This window comes from Balaenoptera musculus, chromosome 20 (assembly GCF_009873245.2).
Source record: "Balaenoptera musculus isolate JJ_BM4_2016_0621 chromosome 20, mBalMus1.pri.v3, whole genome shotgun sequence".
NCBI lineage: Eukaryota > Metazoa > Chordata > Mammalia > Artiodactyla > Balaenopteridae > Balaenoptera > Balaenoptera musculus.
Genome location: NC_045804.1, coordinates 23,058,503 through 23,075,960, shown reverse-complemented (window position 1 = coordinate 23,075,960; position 17,458 = coordinate 23,058,503). Strand labels below are relative to the sequence as shown.

Here is a 17,458-nt window from a genome sequence, read left to right as displayed (position 1 = left end):
TTGCTACCCACTGAGCACCTCTGAGGCCACACCCACAGGCCTATGAGGAGGGACGGGGCAGAGGGAGCGTCCCTTGGGCTTCTTGCTGCATCTGGGCTCCCTGTCTAAGACAGCCAGGGGTGCTGGAGGAGCTGCCGCAGCTCAAAATAGCCCTGACCCTTCCTCTTGGCTCAAAGCTGCTGCCAGCATCACAAGACTGTGAGGACAGCGGTTCACAAAGCCACCCCCACAGCACGTACACCAGGGGCCTTGGATGGGGAGGGGGCAGGTGGGTGGGCTTCTGCCAGAGCAGGATTGTTATGGCCCTCAAGGGGGCGGGGACAGGCCTCTGAGGGACTCCAGACAGAGTCCCTCTTTCCAGGCTCAGCTGGGTTCGAGGCCCCTGTCTGCTCAGTAGACGAATCCCAGAGACCTGGAGCTCTCCTTCTACCAGCCAACCAGCCTTCTAGACAAAGGCCTGGAAAGCAGGGGGCCGCCCCAGGCCCCCCTAGAGATGCTGGGAGAGCGTGCCCAGACACCAGAAGACAGAATGCGGAGGAAACCTATCAGAAAGGTGACTTTCTGGGATTAAATGTGGAGCCCTGGCATCTGGGGTTCCCTCGAGCAACAGCACCAACACTGAACAAGGGCTGAGCTTGATGGCAGTTCCCGGAGGGTGGCCTGGGGCAGGGGCTGGGCTGTCTCCACCTTCCTGCCATGACCTGATGCAGGAAGTGACAGCCTCACCCTGCTCTCAGTTTACACTGAGAGGGGCATTTGGTTCTGATGAATTAGTGTGTCTGAAAGAAGACAATCAGACTCTGAAGGGGCCCAGATGCCCCCCTGTCCAGGAACCATGAAGGAAGGGGCTGGGCGGCCTTGGTACACAGCACTCACGGCTCTGAGGAGAGGCAGGCGGCCAAACTGCAGCCGCATGGTGCAGGGCACGGTGAGGCCAGGTCCAGTGTTGGGGTATGAAGGGCAACTGAGAGTTGTCCGGTCCCCCTGGGCTGGGGCTCCTCTCAGGTGAACACGGGCGCCCCGGCTGAGCCCCCCATCCTGCTTCTCGTCTCCGGTTTGGTGAAGCAGAGGAAGGGTTTACTGCTAGGAGAAGAGCCCGAAGGCTGGGAAGATGGCCTTCAAAGGGCGAGAGTCTTTAAGGCAAAAAAGCTGACAGGAACTGATTATGGGAGCTGGGGGCAAAGAAGAAACACAGCTCATAATTCTGGAGACCCCTGGGTGGAGACCACCCACAGGGCTGTGTTCTCCCAGCCCAAACCTAAGACGGGAACGAAGGCCCGAAGGCCCGCTTTCAGGAGCTGGAGTCAGCTGGTCCGGGGCTGGGGAGAGACATTAGGTGGGGGTCTAGGAGGGCCGGGAAAAGGCCTCATGGATGATCCCAGGGGCAGATCCTGTGTCCTCTCAGGGTGCCACTCAGGGCCCAGGTTCCCTGGGAAGGGGCTCGGAGGCACCAGCCATGGGGGGGAATGGATGAAAATGTCCAGAGGAAGAGAAGAGGGGGTGGGCGGGGGGGGACACACACGACACACAGGAAGTCTAGATGCAGTTTCTCAGGCCCTTCCTGGGAACCTTTCTGGTTCAGTGGAACCTGCCAGCCTGCAGCATTAAAAGCACCCCCGGTGTCTCAACAGAACCACCTGGCCCCTGGCCCGCAAGGGGAGGTGTGACACCTGGACAAGTGGGAGGGGCGGTGCCTGCGCCCCCCCGTCAGAGGAGCCACGCTGCCCTGGACCGAGGGTGCTGGCGCAGAGGCTGACTGCTGCTCTTACACAGAGGAGCCTGAGTCAGCACCGGCTCCGTGCGGGCGGGTGGGAGAAGTTAGGGGCAAAGCGCCAAGCTGGCCCTGGAAGGGCAGCCTTGCCAAAGGAAGGTGTTCAGAAGTTGCCCGGTGCTATGGTCACGAGGGCCTTCCCTGCAGAGCGAGAGGGCTCCAGCCCAGGCCGGGGGCTGCGTCGGTTCCACTGCCACCTGCTGACCAGAGGAATACAGGAGGGCGGGAGGGTTTTGTTCAGCTGCTTCCTTTATTAGAAACAAGTGAGCTGTACCAAGCAGAACAACGATGCATTTGGCATTTCTCCCCCCACCCCGGAAATGGATGCCCCTCCCACAGCCTGGAGAAAAGCCAAGACAGAAAGGTGAAGCTTCCCACTTCCCTGTTTCTGGATGCGGCGCCCCGCCGGCAGGCAGTCAATATTCTTGCACTGAATTGAGTGAAATTTTCCCCACGGCCTCCCTAGGGACGGGACGGTCTGTTTGCAGGCCTGCCGTCACCTTGCAGTAGTAAACCACAGCCCTGGCTCTCCTCTGGTTCTGGGGCAGGCGGGCCAGGCCTCAAGAAGGCTGCCCCTGGGTGAGGAGGCACCGGCCAGAAATATGCTCCTGCCCACCCCCGCCTCCCCCGGCCTGGCGCCACCCTCTCCCGGGCTGTAGCTCTGTGAAGCTATCCAGGCCTTTGGGTCATCTTTGGGCAAGGAATTCAAGACACCCACCCTGGGCTTCAGCAAGTATGTGACGGCAGTTAGAAGGGAGCTGCAGGCAAGGCCTGAAATTTTCCATAAATTTTCCATAAACCTAGGTGTTGAAGTGGCTTGGTGTGGGCTGGCCTTCAAACCAGACGTCCGCGTCTTCGGAAGTGGGCACGCGTTGGGGAAACGAGCCCTATGGAGTAGACCTCAGTCCAGAGCTGAGGCCTCCTTTCTCCCCAGCTCTCTCCTTACAGAGACAGGAGGCCGTGGGAATGTGCCACAGGGTCAGGGGTCAAATGCAGAGTCAATCCAAAGGCAGGAGTAAACATCTGGAACATGGAGTCCGAGAGCCCAGCGCTGGACGCAGAGGGCAAGGGCCACACCCGGGAAGCCCACCAAGAGCAGCTGCCCAAGGCAGGTCCCCACGGATGAGTATGGAGGCCCCGGGGCCTTTCCCTCGTTGGGTTCAAGCCAGCCACGGGTCCACCATCCTGCAAGGCCCCAAACCCCAAGCACTGGTTCTCTCTGAGCATTCTGACCTGAAGTCCTGGAAGGAGTTGAGTGAAGAACCCAGGGACTGTTTGGGCAAAAAGAAGACTAACAACAGCCACCGAGCCGACTCCTACAGACCTGGGCGGCGGCGCTGAAGGCGGCAGGGTCCCGACCAGAAGACAACGGCAGAGTCCAAGGAGCAGTCGCAGGGTTTTGGAGGGAGACATTGGGACCTCTCCAGGAAATCTGTTTCTTCCAGAGCAGGCACGGGCCTCACAGTTTCCATTCCATGACTTCAGTCACCAAGGCAAAGCTCACTCCCGGCACTGTCGTGCACCTCAAATTTCAGAGGCAGCTCAGGCCGGGACCTGGCCCCGAGCTGACCAAGCCTGTGACAGGGAGCTTTTCCAAGTTCCAGGTCCTGCCCAAGGTAGGAGAGTTGGGCACTCTGTTCTCTGACATCCTTAGAAGCCTGCACAGGGCGGGCTGCTCTGGGCCTCGGGGTGCTGTGTGTCCGATGGCTGTGGGGCGAGCCCTGCCTCTCTGACTCCCGCCGTCCGTGGAATGCAGTGCACACTTTGCTAAGAACAGCAGCTTCTTTGGTCTGGGCATCTCGGAGTCAAGGAGTCAAAGGTCAGCCATGATCAGTGCCTGCAGTTTGCAGCACAGGGACGACAAGGAGAAGGGAGGCCCCTAGAGGCCTCTGATGAAAAGCCAATCAGCGGAGTTGCTGGCTCCAGCAGCCGTCTGCGGGCAGCTGGCAGCACCCCTGCGTGTGCAGGGGCAGCTCTGGGGACCCTGCAGAATCAGCCTCTGGCATGTCTCACCAAAACCCACAGCCTGCAATACAGCCCTACGGGCCTGCGGGCTAAGGCTTCCTTCCCTCTACAAGTAGCTGAGAGGTGAAAGCAGCCAGGAAACCCCCCACCCCACACCATTTACCTCCTCCTAGAGCAAAAGTTACACACAAGCCTGGACATGGGTTGCTGCGGACAATTCACAGCCCAATCCTCCCCAAGCCACTTGGCTGAGCACAACTGAGGAATGCCTACACGACAGCCACGTGACCAGAGGCTCCATTATTTTGGGGGCCACCGGCAGCATCAGCAACCACCACCACCACCACCACAAAAATCCACAAAACATCATCAGTGAAAACCAGACTCAGACAACGACAACAGGAAATCATTTCTGTTGCCAAGTCCAGATCGGCGTCTAACCACCACTCCTTGCCGCTACTCGCAGGCTGTGTGTCTTGGAAAGGAGCATGAGAGATGGCTAATGGGTTGGAAGGCACAGGCCAAGGGCTGGTGGCTGGAGGTCTGGGTATCATCGGCCCCACGCCATCCTTGCCCAACCACCCTGGGGGCATCAGGGTCCTCCTGGCTCTTTGCTCTAAGATGAGCTAAGCAGGATTTGCACTGATGTGGTCTCCACAACGATCCAGATGCTACAAGGAGGTCAAAGGTCCCCTTCAAACTGCCAGTCACCCCAGGCAGTGGAAAAACATAATCTCACAGGGGACTTATCCCTGTAACATAAGGTTGGCAACAGCTGGCTAATGAGCCCTGATTTAAAAATCAGCTGGCAGGATGACTTCCTACAGGGAGCAGGCCAAGAGGATTGGAAGAGGGACTTGATTCATGAAACCCGCTTCCACAGGTCATCCCCGCTGCCCAGGTTCAGGATGCAGAAAAGGTGTGGCCCCTGCAGGAAAACCTCTGAGTTGCGTCAGCCCCAGCCAGGACTCCACCTGCCATTCTAAGAGAGCCGAGCTCTCCCCAAAGCTTGCATGGCCCTTCCACCCCACCCCGCCTTCTCGAAGCCAATATTCCAGCTGATTCAGAGGGGAACTGGATAATGTTCCCCACATCCTCTTTCTCCTGCTCCCCCAAGAAAAGTCAACGCCTGCTTTCAGAAGGAAACAATTCACTGTACCAATGTGTTTGTCTGGCACTGGCCTGAGATTCTAATTTTGAGGAATGATCTGGATTCAGTTTTTCATTAGAGACCAAACATCCTTGTACATTTGGAACATGAAAGATATTTAAAATATTTATATATATATATATATAATATATATATACTTTTATTATTCACCCGTTAATTCCATAATATGCCAATCACGAGCTAGTTTTCAGCAGTTACATTCCCTTGATCACGGCTGCATAATGATGTGATTAATTGGAAAACAGGGAGACCAGAGACACGGCCAGAGGTGACATCACGCAGCCTACGCCATTGCAATACAATCATCAAGTTCAGTGGCGGTTTGTAAAGCCAGTTCAGTTCTGGTCCCTTTGCCAGGGATTCTCACGTTTGTGAAAACTGGACCAACAAGTGGTGGGGCTCCATTTCCTGGTTTGAATTCTCAGTGGCTTTATCCAGAATCTCACTGGCAACTGGTTACTGTAACACCAGCCCAACCTAGGAGAGCCAAGGGGGAGAGGCAGAGTTGAGGTGACAGCTGTCCAAAGCCTCTCCCACTCCCCCGCCCAGTCCTGCAGACCAATGACTGGTGGAGCCCGCAGAGCGCCACCGTGCTGAGCGAGCAGGCCCACAGCGAGCCCGGGGCTCTCACCCAACCTCCTCTGATGCTTTACACATCAGATCTTTTAATGAAAGCAGCTGCGGCAGCCTGAGGAATACTGGGCACGAGGCTGCCCTCACCTGTCAGTCATCCCGTAAACGCCAGCTACCCCCATGGCCCTGAGCTGCCTTTTGGAGCTGGCGGAGGAGGAAGGGCCACACTGGGATAAGGGCAGCAGCCCAGCAGAGGAAAACCCCCTCAGGTCCTCAGACTCTCCCTTCCTGCCTGACCAGGGGCCCGCGACTCGCAGTGTCCTGGGATGGTCCTGAAGCCCTGCCCCCAGTTGGATGAGGCAGCTCACCTGGTGGGGGGAGAGGCTGGAGACAACTTTCCTGCTTCTGCGTGGCTCTAGGGCCCATGCCCTCTGCCACCCTCACATCAGCTGCTGAAAGGAGAATACTGACCCTCCTAGTCTGGTCACCAGAGGGAGGGACTTTTCAAGGGCCCAGACTGATGCTGGATCCCAGACCCGAGGTCCTGGTTCCGTTGGAGACGCCAACTCCCTGACCCGCACAGGCCCAGCCGTGGGCCTGACTGCGAGGGAGCTCGGTGGGAGGCGGCACCTAGCACGTACGTACCTTCTCTGCCCCCATGCTGGGGCACTTCCAATTGTAAAGGTAATACTGTAGGTTGCCGTCCCCTATGCCAAACTTGAGCTTCTCCAGGAAGGTTTTGTTCTCCATGAGATCCAGTGCATTGAATACGTCAAACCCTTTCTGCATGGCGGCAGGGAGAGACAAGAACAGGTGAAGACAGGTGAAAGCTACCTCACCTTCCTGCCCTTTTCTATCATATCAAAACCATCCACAGGCGGCCAGGGGAGCAATCTTCCTTCAGAAGCTCCTGCTGCTTCCGTGTTACATCCAGACTCCGGCCAGCACCCCGCTCTCTGGTGGTGGTTCTTATGACGCTCTGAGCACCCTACCCGGCCTCTCCTCGGTGTGCGCTTGAGTACACACTTGTGTACTCAGTGTCCAGGCCACCGCTCCCACTGTTCCTTGTTACACTTCCTTGAAACACTCTCGTAATTTCCACAGCCCTCTCTGGAGACCAAGCCCTGAACCTTTTCCTCTGAAAAGCTGACTCCCACGAGCCACTGGGCATTTGCACTGCTCCCTCACTCCCTGACATTCCAACCCCGAGGCCTTTGTGCACCGAGGGATTTTACGACATTTGATATGCTGCTTTGAGGCTGCAACAGACACTTCCTAAATCTCACCAACTTGATCAGAAGCTCTCCCAGGGCAGCGACTGGCCTGTCATTGTTCAGCTGGCGCACAGTGGGCTGGGCCAGGCACAGGCAGAACCCATGGGGCAGGACTGCCTGGAGACCTCTCCAGTGTAAGAGAAGCCCGGGCCCCTCCCCCCATGCTCTACTGTCAGCCGCTCCAATGACTCACCGCAACAGACACCAATCTCCCCATTCCCACACCGGGGAGGTCGTAAGGAGAACGCCTCTACTCCCCGAGCAGGCCTGGCTATTCAGGCTCCTTGGCAGTGCCTACCGTGAGAACAAAACTCACTGATATAAATCAGAAGGAGTTCAATGCCTTCACTTAGCGTGGACGCTCCTTGCTCCCTCCTAGTTTTGAGCTGCTGGCTGAAAAGTGCTAGGCTGGTGGAGCAGGAGGGGGAGGAGGCCTCAAAGCCCCCAGCCTGTGGGCAGCTACCTGCGAGCTGTGCGCACCACCGCCCCACTGCCCCTTCCCTCTGATCTGCTCCTCACCATTTTGGCGAGAACGAGGGCGTCGCTCATGAGGTCTAGAAGAGGGGTCTGGGTGTGAACGTTGTAGAAAGAATAAGCAGCCTTTAGACTCTTGTGGGTCGGGTGATTCATGATGGTGGACGGAAGTGTATAAAAGCTCAGGAAATCGGTCACCTCACCGTTTGCATTCTGAAGGGAAGACAACAGAAGAAGGCAGTGTCACACAGGCACAGGGTTCCTGCAACCTGGGAATAAAATGTTTTCTACTGCACTCCACCACCCTCAGGCAGCTCTGCTGCTCTAGATGAACGGGTGGAAACTGAAACAGGATATGCAGGGAGGAGAAAACACATGGCCGAGGGAACTTGAGGACAGAGCCGGGAGGAAAATCCAGGCCGGGCTATGGGCTGAACCTGCCACGATCCTTCCCCGCCTGTGGTGACAGGGCCTTCTCACGGCTCCCAGGACCCAGCACACCCAGCCGGCGCCAGACCAAGCGGGGACAGCCAGGGAGTCGAAGGCTCACCTGACCGAGAGAGGCTCAGCTCTCTTTACTGTGAGTCACCAGTGGGGGTGGGGGAGGGGGAGAGGAAGGGCGCACCTTAGCCAACGCAAGCTACAACTTCCTGTCTTTAGTGGGGACCAAGCACGGATGGTCAAGGAAGTCTAGGGTGCCAACACGCCCATCAATCGCTCTTCCGTCACCGAGGCTGGGGACGCCAGCCACTTAGGGAGGACGCCTCCCCGCCCACGGGGCAGAGGCCCAGAACACCCCTCCCCACTCACCTCCACCACAAAAGTGTCGATGATATTCTCCTGGGGGTAGAACCAGTGTTCCACCTCCTCTTGGCTCATGACTGGCGTGAGGTGAAACTGCTTCAGGTACTGGGTGAGGAGCTGGTGCACTACTGCAATGTCCTTCTTTTCCATTGGTCGCAGCCCAGCTGTCTTGGGAGTCTGGAAGAAAGAACCAGAGAGCATCAGACGTGCTGACCATGAGCACCTTGGCTCCCTCTCAAGTCCTACATGAACCAAAAACCACACACTGCTTCCCTTCCTACCCCGACCCTGAGCCTATCCACCCAGGCCCTCAAGAGAGACTCCTCAGTTATCCTAGGCAGCTCCCTCTCACCCACTGTCCACATCCACGCTGGCACAAGTCCTGCCCCTGCAGTGTCTCTGGCCCTTTCCCTCGTGGTTAAGGCTGCCATCCTTGACTAAGGCTGCGTCAATCTCTTACCCACATGGCCCAGGCCGGCTTCCTAAGAAAACACAGCCCGTCACACCCCTCCCTGTTCCAAACTCCCTAACACAGAACACAAGACCTTCCACCCGCCGGACCAGTGGCTGTTCCGGCTGTGATCTTCTGTCTCTCTAGCCCAGTGGCTCTCAACAGGAGCAATTTGTCCCCCAGGGGACATGTGACAATATTCAGAGACATTTTTGGTTGTCACACTAGGGGGAGGGGTGCTATGGCATCTAGTGGGTAGAAGCCAGGAATGCTGCTAAACATCCTACAACGCACAGGACGGTCTCCACGAAGAAGAGTTACCCAACCCAAAATGTCAATGGTGCCATGATGGAGAAACCCTGACCACCCCATGGATGTGCTGGGGTAGGCCCGGCCTGGTGCTACTCCTGGGCCTCAGTAAAGCCTTTCTTGGCCCCTCTCCTCCGAGCCTCACAACCTTTTCCCACTGAACTGCAGCTCATCTCTTCCTACACCACGCTCTCTCTCCTACAGACTTAGAGCACTTCACAGACAGCCTCCCAGCCACAGGCACCATGGAACCCCGGGCCCAGCAGAGCCTACACTGGATGCCTGCCTTGCCTATCCACTTGGACACCACTACACCAGTACCGCCCCTGGCAGGACACTGCTACAAGTAAAATTCAGAAGAAAAGCACCGAACTCCCAGGATTTAATCTCATGCCAGAATCCCACCCCACAGCTGCTTCTCCTTAGAAAGTGCTTCAGTGGAGTGAAGCCATGTGATACTCCGGAGTAAATACTGGGGCTGAGGGAACATTCCCAAAGGCTTAACACACAAAGGTGGGGTCAGCCGAATCTGAAATCAGGGTAGAGTTAGTTTATATACCTCAGTCACTGCCTGATACAACTGCTTCCTAATGCAGGAATTGCTTCTTTTTTTTTTAAGATTTTATATCATAGTTGATTAACAATGTTGTGTTAGTTTCAGGTGTACAGGAATTGCTTTTAAAACTGCAGTTCCAGGGGACTTCCCTGGTGGCGCAGTGGTTAAGAATCCGCCTGCCAATGCAGGGGACATGGGTTCGAGCCCTGGTCCAGGAAGATCCCACATGCCACGGAGCAACTAAGCCCGTGCGCCACAACTACTGAGCCCTGGCACCGCAACTACTGAAGCCCGTGCACCTAGAGCCCGTGCTCCGCAACAAGAGAAGCCACCGCAATGAGAAGCCCACGCACTGCAACGAACAGTAGCCCCAGCTGGCCACAACTAAAGAAAGCCTGCGCACAGCAACGAAGACCCAAAGCAGCCAAAAATAAATAAGTAAATAAATAAATGTAAAACTGCAGTTCCAGGACCTCTAGCTGCCATAATTCCTTGCTAATCCTGATGTCTCTAGGGAACACTTAGTGACCTTGTTTCTACATGATAGCTCCCAAAGTGACACCTCAAATCCTGGACTGAAAAAGCAGCCATGCTGGGGTTCTCACCCACAGGCGGGGAGATCCAAAGACGTTCTTCCAGCTGCTACACTTTAAGAACGCTCTCCAGTGGCCCAAGGGGACACTCATTGTGGCGCCCTAATCTGGTTTCCCGGGCAGTGCCTAACTATGCTGCAGCGGGCTCTCAAAGCGGGACACTAATGACCCCAATCCAGGGGTGGATCAGCCCAATCCCAGGACGATTAATCCAGTTTGGTGGCTGATGAGTCCAGGCGTGCAGCCCTCTGATCAGCAGGCATCCAATAACTGTGCTGACACTGCCCGGAAGAGCTCTGAGGGAAGAGAAGGGATTTTAAGATCCATTAGGCTCCTGAAGACAGGCACAACAGGAGAACAAGGAGCGTCTGTCTCACTGGCAAACTAGGCAAACCGAGGCCCAGAGGAGAAAACCAGCTCACTGCAGGCTGCCTAGTCCTTCGGTGGCAAAATCTGGGTGGGAGGATTGGGACTGGAAATCTGGGCTCCCCTCACAAACTCAAGCCACCTCTCCTCCACCTGACTTTGCAGAGGGAGCAGCAGATGCTCTGTGGCTCATTTCCGCTGGGTCCTGGGACGTGCTGTGTACCAGTGAGTGGATTCATCTCTCCATTATGCTTCACTTAGGCTAAAATTACACGGAATAGGTGTTCTCTGAGTCTGCCAACAGATGGCACAGAAACTAGCCCAGATGCAGGCTCAGGAGAACAGAGAAAGTCCAACTAAAATAAAAACCTTGCTACAGGCAACAGAACGACAGGATGGAAAGGCTAGGAATCTGGAAACTACGGGTTGAGTTGCCTTTCTGGTAAGAGAGCCCCCTCCCCCCCACAGGCCCCGCTCCTTTCCTGCTGAGGGTGAGGCTCTCCTTGGCCTCCCTCCTGCCCCTGCCCAGGGCCCCGAAGCACCACTGGCCTCTGGCAGTCGGTAGAGCTTCATGGTGCGTTGCATGGTCATATTTCTGCTCAAGTGGGAGAACTTCACTTCAATCAGCTTCCGTGGGTTTAGGGACCGATGCCAGTACCTGTGGGGACACAAATGTCCTGTCCTCAGAGGACTATGGCAAGTCTCATTAAAAGGACAACGGCGGGACTTCCATGGTGGTGCAGTGGTTAAGACTCTGCACTCCCAATGCAGGGGGCCGGGTTTGATCCCTGGTCAGGGAACTAGATCCCACATGCACGCCACAACTAATAGTTTGCATGCCGCAACTAAGGAGCCCACGTGCCGCAACTAAGAACCAGCACAACCAAATAAATAAATACTAAAAAAAAAAAAAAAAAAGGACAATGGCACGGGGATCTCAAGATGGCCGGCAGGTGGCGTAAGAGACCCATCGGGCCCCACTTGAGCCAGTGGCGTCGCCCCAGATCTCCAACCTCCCCACAGCGAGTGCAGAGCGGCCACAGCGCTTCCCATATTTTCTTTGTCAAGTTCACAAGCCACTCCTCTGTAACAGTATTTGTCTGGGAACAGCGATCCCCACTCCTGGAATCAAGTCAATCGAAAAGACTTCTAGTTCTCTGAATGTTTAGCCTCTGCCTCCTCCTTTCCAGCATTTGTCTGGTGTTTTCACTTTTGAAGTTCTTAAGGCAGAGTATTCAATTGTTTCAAAGAACTTTCGAAGGCAGAGGTTGTGCTTGGTGCACACAGGGATCAGACATGCTCTCTTCGGCCCACATAATATTCAAAACAAAATTGGGCCAACCATTTAAAACTTTAGGACATTTACCATAAAACTCCAGACTTGGCCTCATCCTTAAAAACGAGAACAAAACCCCAGCAGACTGACCCCCACCATTTCCAAATGGAAGGAATCACGGGGAGCTAAGAAAGCCTAACCCCTCTGGGCAGGGCACGCACTGTGCAGGCTGCTGTTCCTACAGCCTCCCCGTCACTCCCCTGTGTGCCCCACCCGGCTCCTGTGGGCACCACCACCCACCTTATCAGACACCAGAGCAGCGAGATGCTCTTGGGCACATGCTGAGGGGCAGAACTGTGACTCACGGTGACACAAGCTCCTCAACTAGAGCAGGCATGTCGCTAGGACCTTGCAAAGAAGAGATTTTTTTACCTGCAGGTGCCAACAGGCTTTGGTAATACCACCCCGGCAGTGTAAACAGCTTGGAAGATGCCCTCCAGGTGCACCCGCCGGGTTATCTCACGGATCAGGACTGGAGCCACCCTCTTGGAACGTAGCTTCTTGTGGACACACAGGAAGTTGATCTCCACCATCTTCTTCTCTCTGAAGAGGGAGGAAAAAACTCAGGGACAAGGCTTTTAACAGGCAAGGTAATCCTGTCCAGCACGTGGAGCGCCCTGCAGGGACCGGGGGCCTCAGCACAGGCTCGTGTTCTGCCTCTGCCTGCACTCAGCAGTCGGGACTAGGACGCCCTCCTACCGCCCTGCTCTGCTGCACCAGGCAAGGGGCCCACTCTCTACAGACTCTACCTCCAAAGGTAAGTGGGACTCAAGCAAACTCCTTTATTTAAGGCACCACAGCATCTCCCTGGTGAAGCCCCAATAGTAGGCTGGTGGGGTCCCACCTTTAGCCGTCAGGAACCCCACAGAGTAAGTCAAGGGTTATTCTAGGATTTCAGGGGTTCTGACTCCCCCAAGAATCCACAGCCTCTAAGCCCAGAAGGCTGTGGTAGATGGTTCTGACGTTTCCAGGGAAAATGAAGAGCAGAGCTTGAAGGCCCCGTGACAATGTGGTTGTGAGTCACACCCGCCCACTTCTGAAGCGGCTTGAGTGTGTCGATGCGTGAGTGGCACAAATGCAAACGCTGAACTGCTGGTCAGGGAGTGCACCGGCCCTCAGGGTGGATTCCTTCCAGCCCAGGTCACAGACAAGAGCACCAGCAACAATTCAGAGCCAGACAGGTGGTTCCTATGATGAATTTCTATTCCCAAGACACAAGTTCCCTCCCTTCGTGGGAACTTCCCTCTTTCTTCTACGGAAAGTATGTGCATGTTTCCCCCCCACCTTCCCAGACCAAGCAGGATGGTGGGGATGCGGGGGGTGGGAGCGGCGCTGGTGCTTACGTGTCATAGATATGGATGTTTGCCGGGATGGCGCTGATGAACCCAACCAGTTTCCGACTTGAGACCACTCGAACCCCACAGTGCCACTGGGGGAGCCAGCCAGGCGGCCGGAGAGCCCTAGAGGAGAGACGGGGGCTGTAGCCGTGGTGCTGCTCGCCAGCGGGCTTGGGGGACTGTTTGGGCTCCACCGCCGAGTCTGGTTCTAAGCTCATGCTACCACCGCCCTGAGTAGGGGTGAACAGCTCAATTCTCCTAATTCTCTTTAGGGCCAAACCCTCCTGGACACCAACGGGATCGAGCTACAGCCCTTTCTCTCTACTCAGTCCACTTGGCCTACTTGCTCACCCAACCCAGGGCTGTCATAGTGAAGATTTCATACTGATCCAGTTTCTTTGTGCTCACTTACTCTGACAGCCTGAGCCGGAGCACCGGCCTCCTTGGCTTCGAGTCCAGTGGGTCCCATGGTCGGGAGCTGGCTGTGGAGCCTCTGGAGCTCTGCGCTCCACCTCCCTGCAAGCACCATCACCTCCTCTCTCTCCGCTTGGCCAGTCTTCCTTTCCCTCCCCTTTCAGGCAGGCCCCCTCCGTGCTGGCCTCATGCCTCTACCTTCCCGGATATTAAACGAGGCCCGGGAGGGTGGGTGGCCCAGCCAGGCAAGGTCATTTTCATACAACTGAGCGTGCTCAGGAAATGGACAGAAAACGACCTCTTTTCTTTTAAATCTTAGCAGGTCTCATCCCTCCCTCCCTTCTTACATAAAGTCACCATACAACAGATGATCTTTTCTTCTGGGTACCAATTCCATAAAGGAATCCCTCACCCAGTCATTCTGTCTTAAATAAGGTTTCGATTCTAAGCTCCATGAGAAGCAAGTCTCCTTCAGATGCAGAAACTCAAAAATCGCATACTAATTTGTCATTAAAAGGATGGCTCGGGCTTCCCTGGTGGCGCAGTGGTTGAGAATCTGCCTGCCAATGCAGGGGACATGGGTTCGAGCCCTGGTCTGGGAAGATCCCACATGCCGTGGAGCAACTGGGCCCATGAGCCACAACTACTGAGCCTGCGCATCTGAAGCCTGTGCTCTGCAACAAGAGAGGCCGCGACAGTGAGAGGCCCACGCACCGCGATGAAGAGTGGCCCCCACTCGCCGCAACTAGAGAAAGCCCACGCACAGAAACGAAGACCCAGCACAGCCAAAAATAAATAAATAAATAAAGTGTAAAATTTTAAAAAAATAAATAAATAAAAAAATAAAAGGATGGCTCTTAGCAGGGATGAAAAATCTGGTGCCCTGTCATTGTTCTGCTCTATGCCTGGCTCTGGAACCTTAATAAGGAAGCCCTTACAACTCACCACAGAAGAAATTCGGGGGAATAATCAAATCGGAACATGTTGTCATCATCTTCCACATAATTCTCATTCAGGAGGGTGTAGAGTTCTTTCAGCTGTAGAGAGATGAGGAGCTGCCTTAGAGGTATTCTGCCAGGGGTGGGGACGAACTCCAGTACCCTGGGGCTCCAAGCCTTTCCAGGACAAGGCAAACTACCAAAAGCTATGTTTAATCTCACAAATCCTTTTCATGGCAGGGACTCCTGGAACAAGCGCCCTAGTGCTTAATAGGAAACTGAGCCACCAAGGGTAGAGTGGCAGACTTAAGTACATGAATGGGCAGACCAAGAATGTCATCCAACTAACCAACCACTCCATCGTTAAGACAAGGAACTGAATAAACGGATGAACAAGAAAAATGAAAGCATGAAGAAAAGGTATCTGCCTTGGGGAGCTGCAGGGGTTAACTCTCAACCTGCCAGAGAAGCCAAGAGCTATTTATGTGGAGTCGTGGGCAGGCCCCAGAGGCAACAGATGGGGGGTCTGCTCAGACCTGCTTGGCTCAGCTCTTAAGAGAGCCCTTGCGGAAGGCCTGAGTAGAAACTGTCTCCATGTGACTGCAGGCCTCTTCATGAAAGTGGCAACTGGTCCACACTCCTGGCCCACCCAGGCCTACTCACCACACCACGGTCCCCCAGGTCCAAGGCATCCCAGGTGAAGTCCTGGGGCAGGGTGTAGGGCTCCTGGCGGATGTTGTCTTTGTCAGGCTCCACGGGACCATGCGTGTTCACGACTTCCCCTGGAAGAAGAGCACAGCCATGAGCCTCACCCTTGGCCTCCTAGGGGAGGGAAGGGGCTCAGCGCAAAGACTGACCTCAGCAAATTCCTCCTGGCCCTAGGAGCCCTCCATCTGAAGAACACTCTGTTCTTGGCAACTGCAGACCATCTCTCCAGCTACCCTTGGCCCCTAGCTGAGGGCCAATTCATGGCCAAACTTAAGAACAATCACTGGGATCCAAGGTGGCTGGTTTCTTGGACATTCTTTTAAATCTCCCTTGGGTTACTGAATAACAAACATTTATCTTGACTAGTTTGGCTTCCTGCCTCCTGGTTGGTGTAGAGTGCTGTCATGGCCCCGGCCCAGGCCCATCGACCTGGATGGATTTATAAGGAGTTGCAACAAGGCTGCTTTTGTGTCAACAGCAACGCCAACGTACTGGGCCTATTCCTGAGCTAGACAATGGCGTCCAGGCGCCAGGCTCACTCTGGGCCCTGCCAGCCTTGGCTTTGAACAACGTGGGCCAGTTAACTGCCGCTGCCAGCTCAGGCCCTCGGTGTTTACAGAGCCCTGTGAGCACCTTCAGGCTGAATCACTGAGTCTACACCACGCTGCTGGGAAGTTACCGTCTGACGGGACATCTCCACCCGGGACAGACACCCTTCCCCTGTGGAGTGCGTAGGAAGTGCGGGGGGTGCTGAGAAGACAGAGCCCTGATTCCCAACCCCAGCCAAATCAGACCTATCTGATAAACTCAGACAAATCAGCCACTTAATTTTGGCCCCTGGAATTATTTGGCCCTGGCAGATTCTACAATTCAGAGCTCATTCATGTTCACAACTTAGAAGAATGAAATGTTTAGTACATTTTGAAAAGAGAGTCTTCACAGGGGACCACTCAGTACACGGCTCCCAGCACAAGGCTCTGTACATTCTAGGCACTCAGTTCATGCTTTTATTGACATTCGGACTCCTGGCCCAAACACACCATTCTAACGTGTAACAGGAAGCTGTGGACCCTCCCAGTGACGGATCCGTGGGGCAGGTGCAGTGGAAACGGCTGCATCCAGCCACGAGCTGAGGACAACACCATGAGGACTGACCATCTAACTCTCGCCCGGCACACTTACTGAACACCAGTCAGACATCGTGTAACAGGACAGAGCTGGGAAAAGACAAGGTCCCTGGCCTCACAAGATGCACCATCTTCTGGGGAAATATTCAAGAAATGAGTCATTACCAACGTGCTAAGGGTCACAAATTGCAAAGTACAGGCAACAATGGGGACACAGCAGGGAAGAATCCAGCTAACTTTTATTTATAAGCTGCTCCCAAATAGGTTTCCTTGGGAGAGAGGTTATATATTTTTTTCCCTGGTTTAGAAATTGGCCTTTTGATTAATTCATAAAGCAGCCCTTGTGAACTGGTTTAACATAAGTCAATCCACTTTCAATTCCCTGCCAGGTATAACTTTTTGAGCCTACCAAGCCAAGGGCCGGACCCTTGGAAAGTACCAAGGATTTCTACTCTAGTCTTGTCTAGGTGCTGATCAATTTTCCCATCTTGTTTTGAATTTATACCCTTTGCAAAAGACATTTTTATTTATCTATCTATCTATCTATGGCTGTGTTGGGTCTTCATGGCTGTACGCGAGCTTTCTCAAGTTGTGGCGAGCAGGGGCTACTCTTCGTTGCAGTGCGCGGGCTTCTCATTGCAGTGGCTTCTCTTGTTGCAGAGCACAGGCTCTAGGCGTGCAGGCTTCAGTAGTTGTGGCACGCGGGCTCAGCAGTTGTGGCTCGCGGGCTCTAGAGCACAAGCTCAGCAGCTGTGGCGCACAAGTTTAGGTTGCTTCGCGGCATGTGGGATCTTCCCGGGCCAGGGTTCGAACCCATGTCCCCTGCATGGGCAGGCGGATTCTTAACCACTGCGCCACCAGGGAAGCCCTCCAAAAGACATTTTTAAACTTCAGAACCTTCTAATCAATTTTTTTCCCCTAAATGATTTCATGGACAAGATACTGGTGGTCTTTGCCACTATATGACAATAGTCTCAAGGCCAAATCATTTCATTTAGGCTGGTTACTAGGTCCTGCATGCACCAAGCATTTCCATTTGCGCCTTCACCATGTGTTCACAGAATCCTAGAATGCTCCAGCTCTGGGGCAGGAGCTGGCGAATGAAACAGACGCAGGTCCTCATCATCATGGGCACCAAAGGGACAAGCAAGCAGGCACCTGTCACTCAGTATAATGAGAGTCCACGACAATGAAGTATGGTAGAAGGGGGAGGAGGTGGAGGGGTCAGGAAAGACCTCTCAGAAGAATATCTAAAGATGTGATCTCAAAGATAATTAGGAGTTAGGCAGGA

General features: G+C 54.7%; 1 protein-coding gene across 1 annotated transcript in view; it reads right to left on the bottom strand.

Moving 5' to 3' along the window:
* Nucleotides 1-5,003: 5,003 nt before the first annotated feature.
* Nucleotides 5,004-17,458, bottom strand: part of NMT1 (N-myristoyltransferase 1) — a 30,883-nt gene continuing 18,428 nt past the window's right edge. Inside the window, exons 4-12 of the mRNA XM_036835685.1 lie at nucleotides 14,996-15,114; nucleotides 14,340-14,431; nucleotides 12,987-13,103; nucleotides 12,016-12,186; nucleotides 10,857-10,965; nucleotides 8,039-8,209; nucleotides 7,274-7,441; nucleotides 6,126-6,263; nucleotides 5,004-5,384 (exon numbers count right to left, since the gene is read on the bottom strand). Coding sequence (XP_036691580.1) covers nucleotides 5,364-5,384; nucleotides 6,126-6,263; nucleotides 7,274-7,441; nucleotides 8,039-8,209; nucleotides 10,857-10,965; nucleotides 12,016-12,186; nucleotides 12,987-13,103; nucleotides 14,340-14,431; nucleotides 14,996-15,114 — 1,106 coding nt within the window. The 3' untranslated portion in view covers nucleotides 5,004-5,363. The remainder of the gene's footprint in view (nucleotides 5,385-6,125; nucleotides 6,264-7,273; nucleotides 7,442-8,038; nucleotides 8,210-10,856; nucleotides 10,966-12,015; nucleotides 12,187-12,986; nucleotides 13,104-14,339; nucleotides 14,432-14,995; nucleotides 15,115-17,458) is intronic.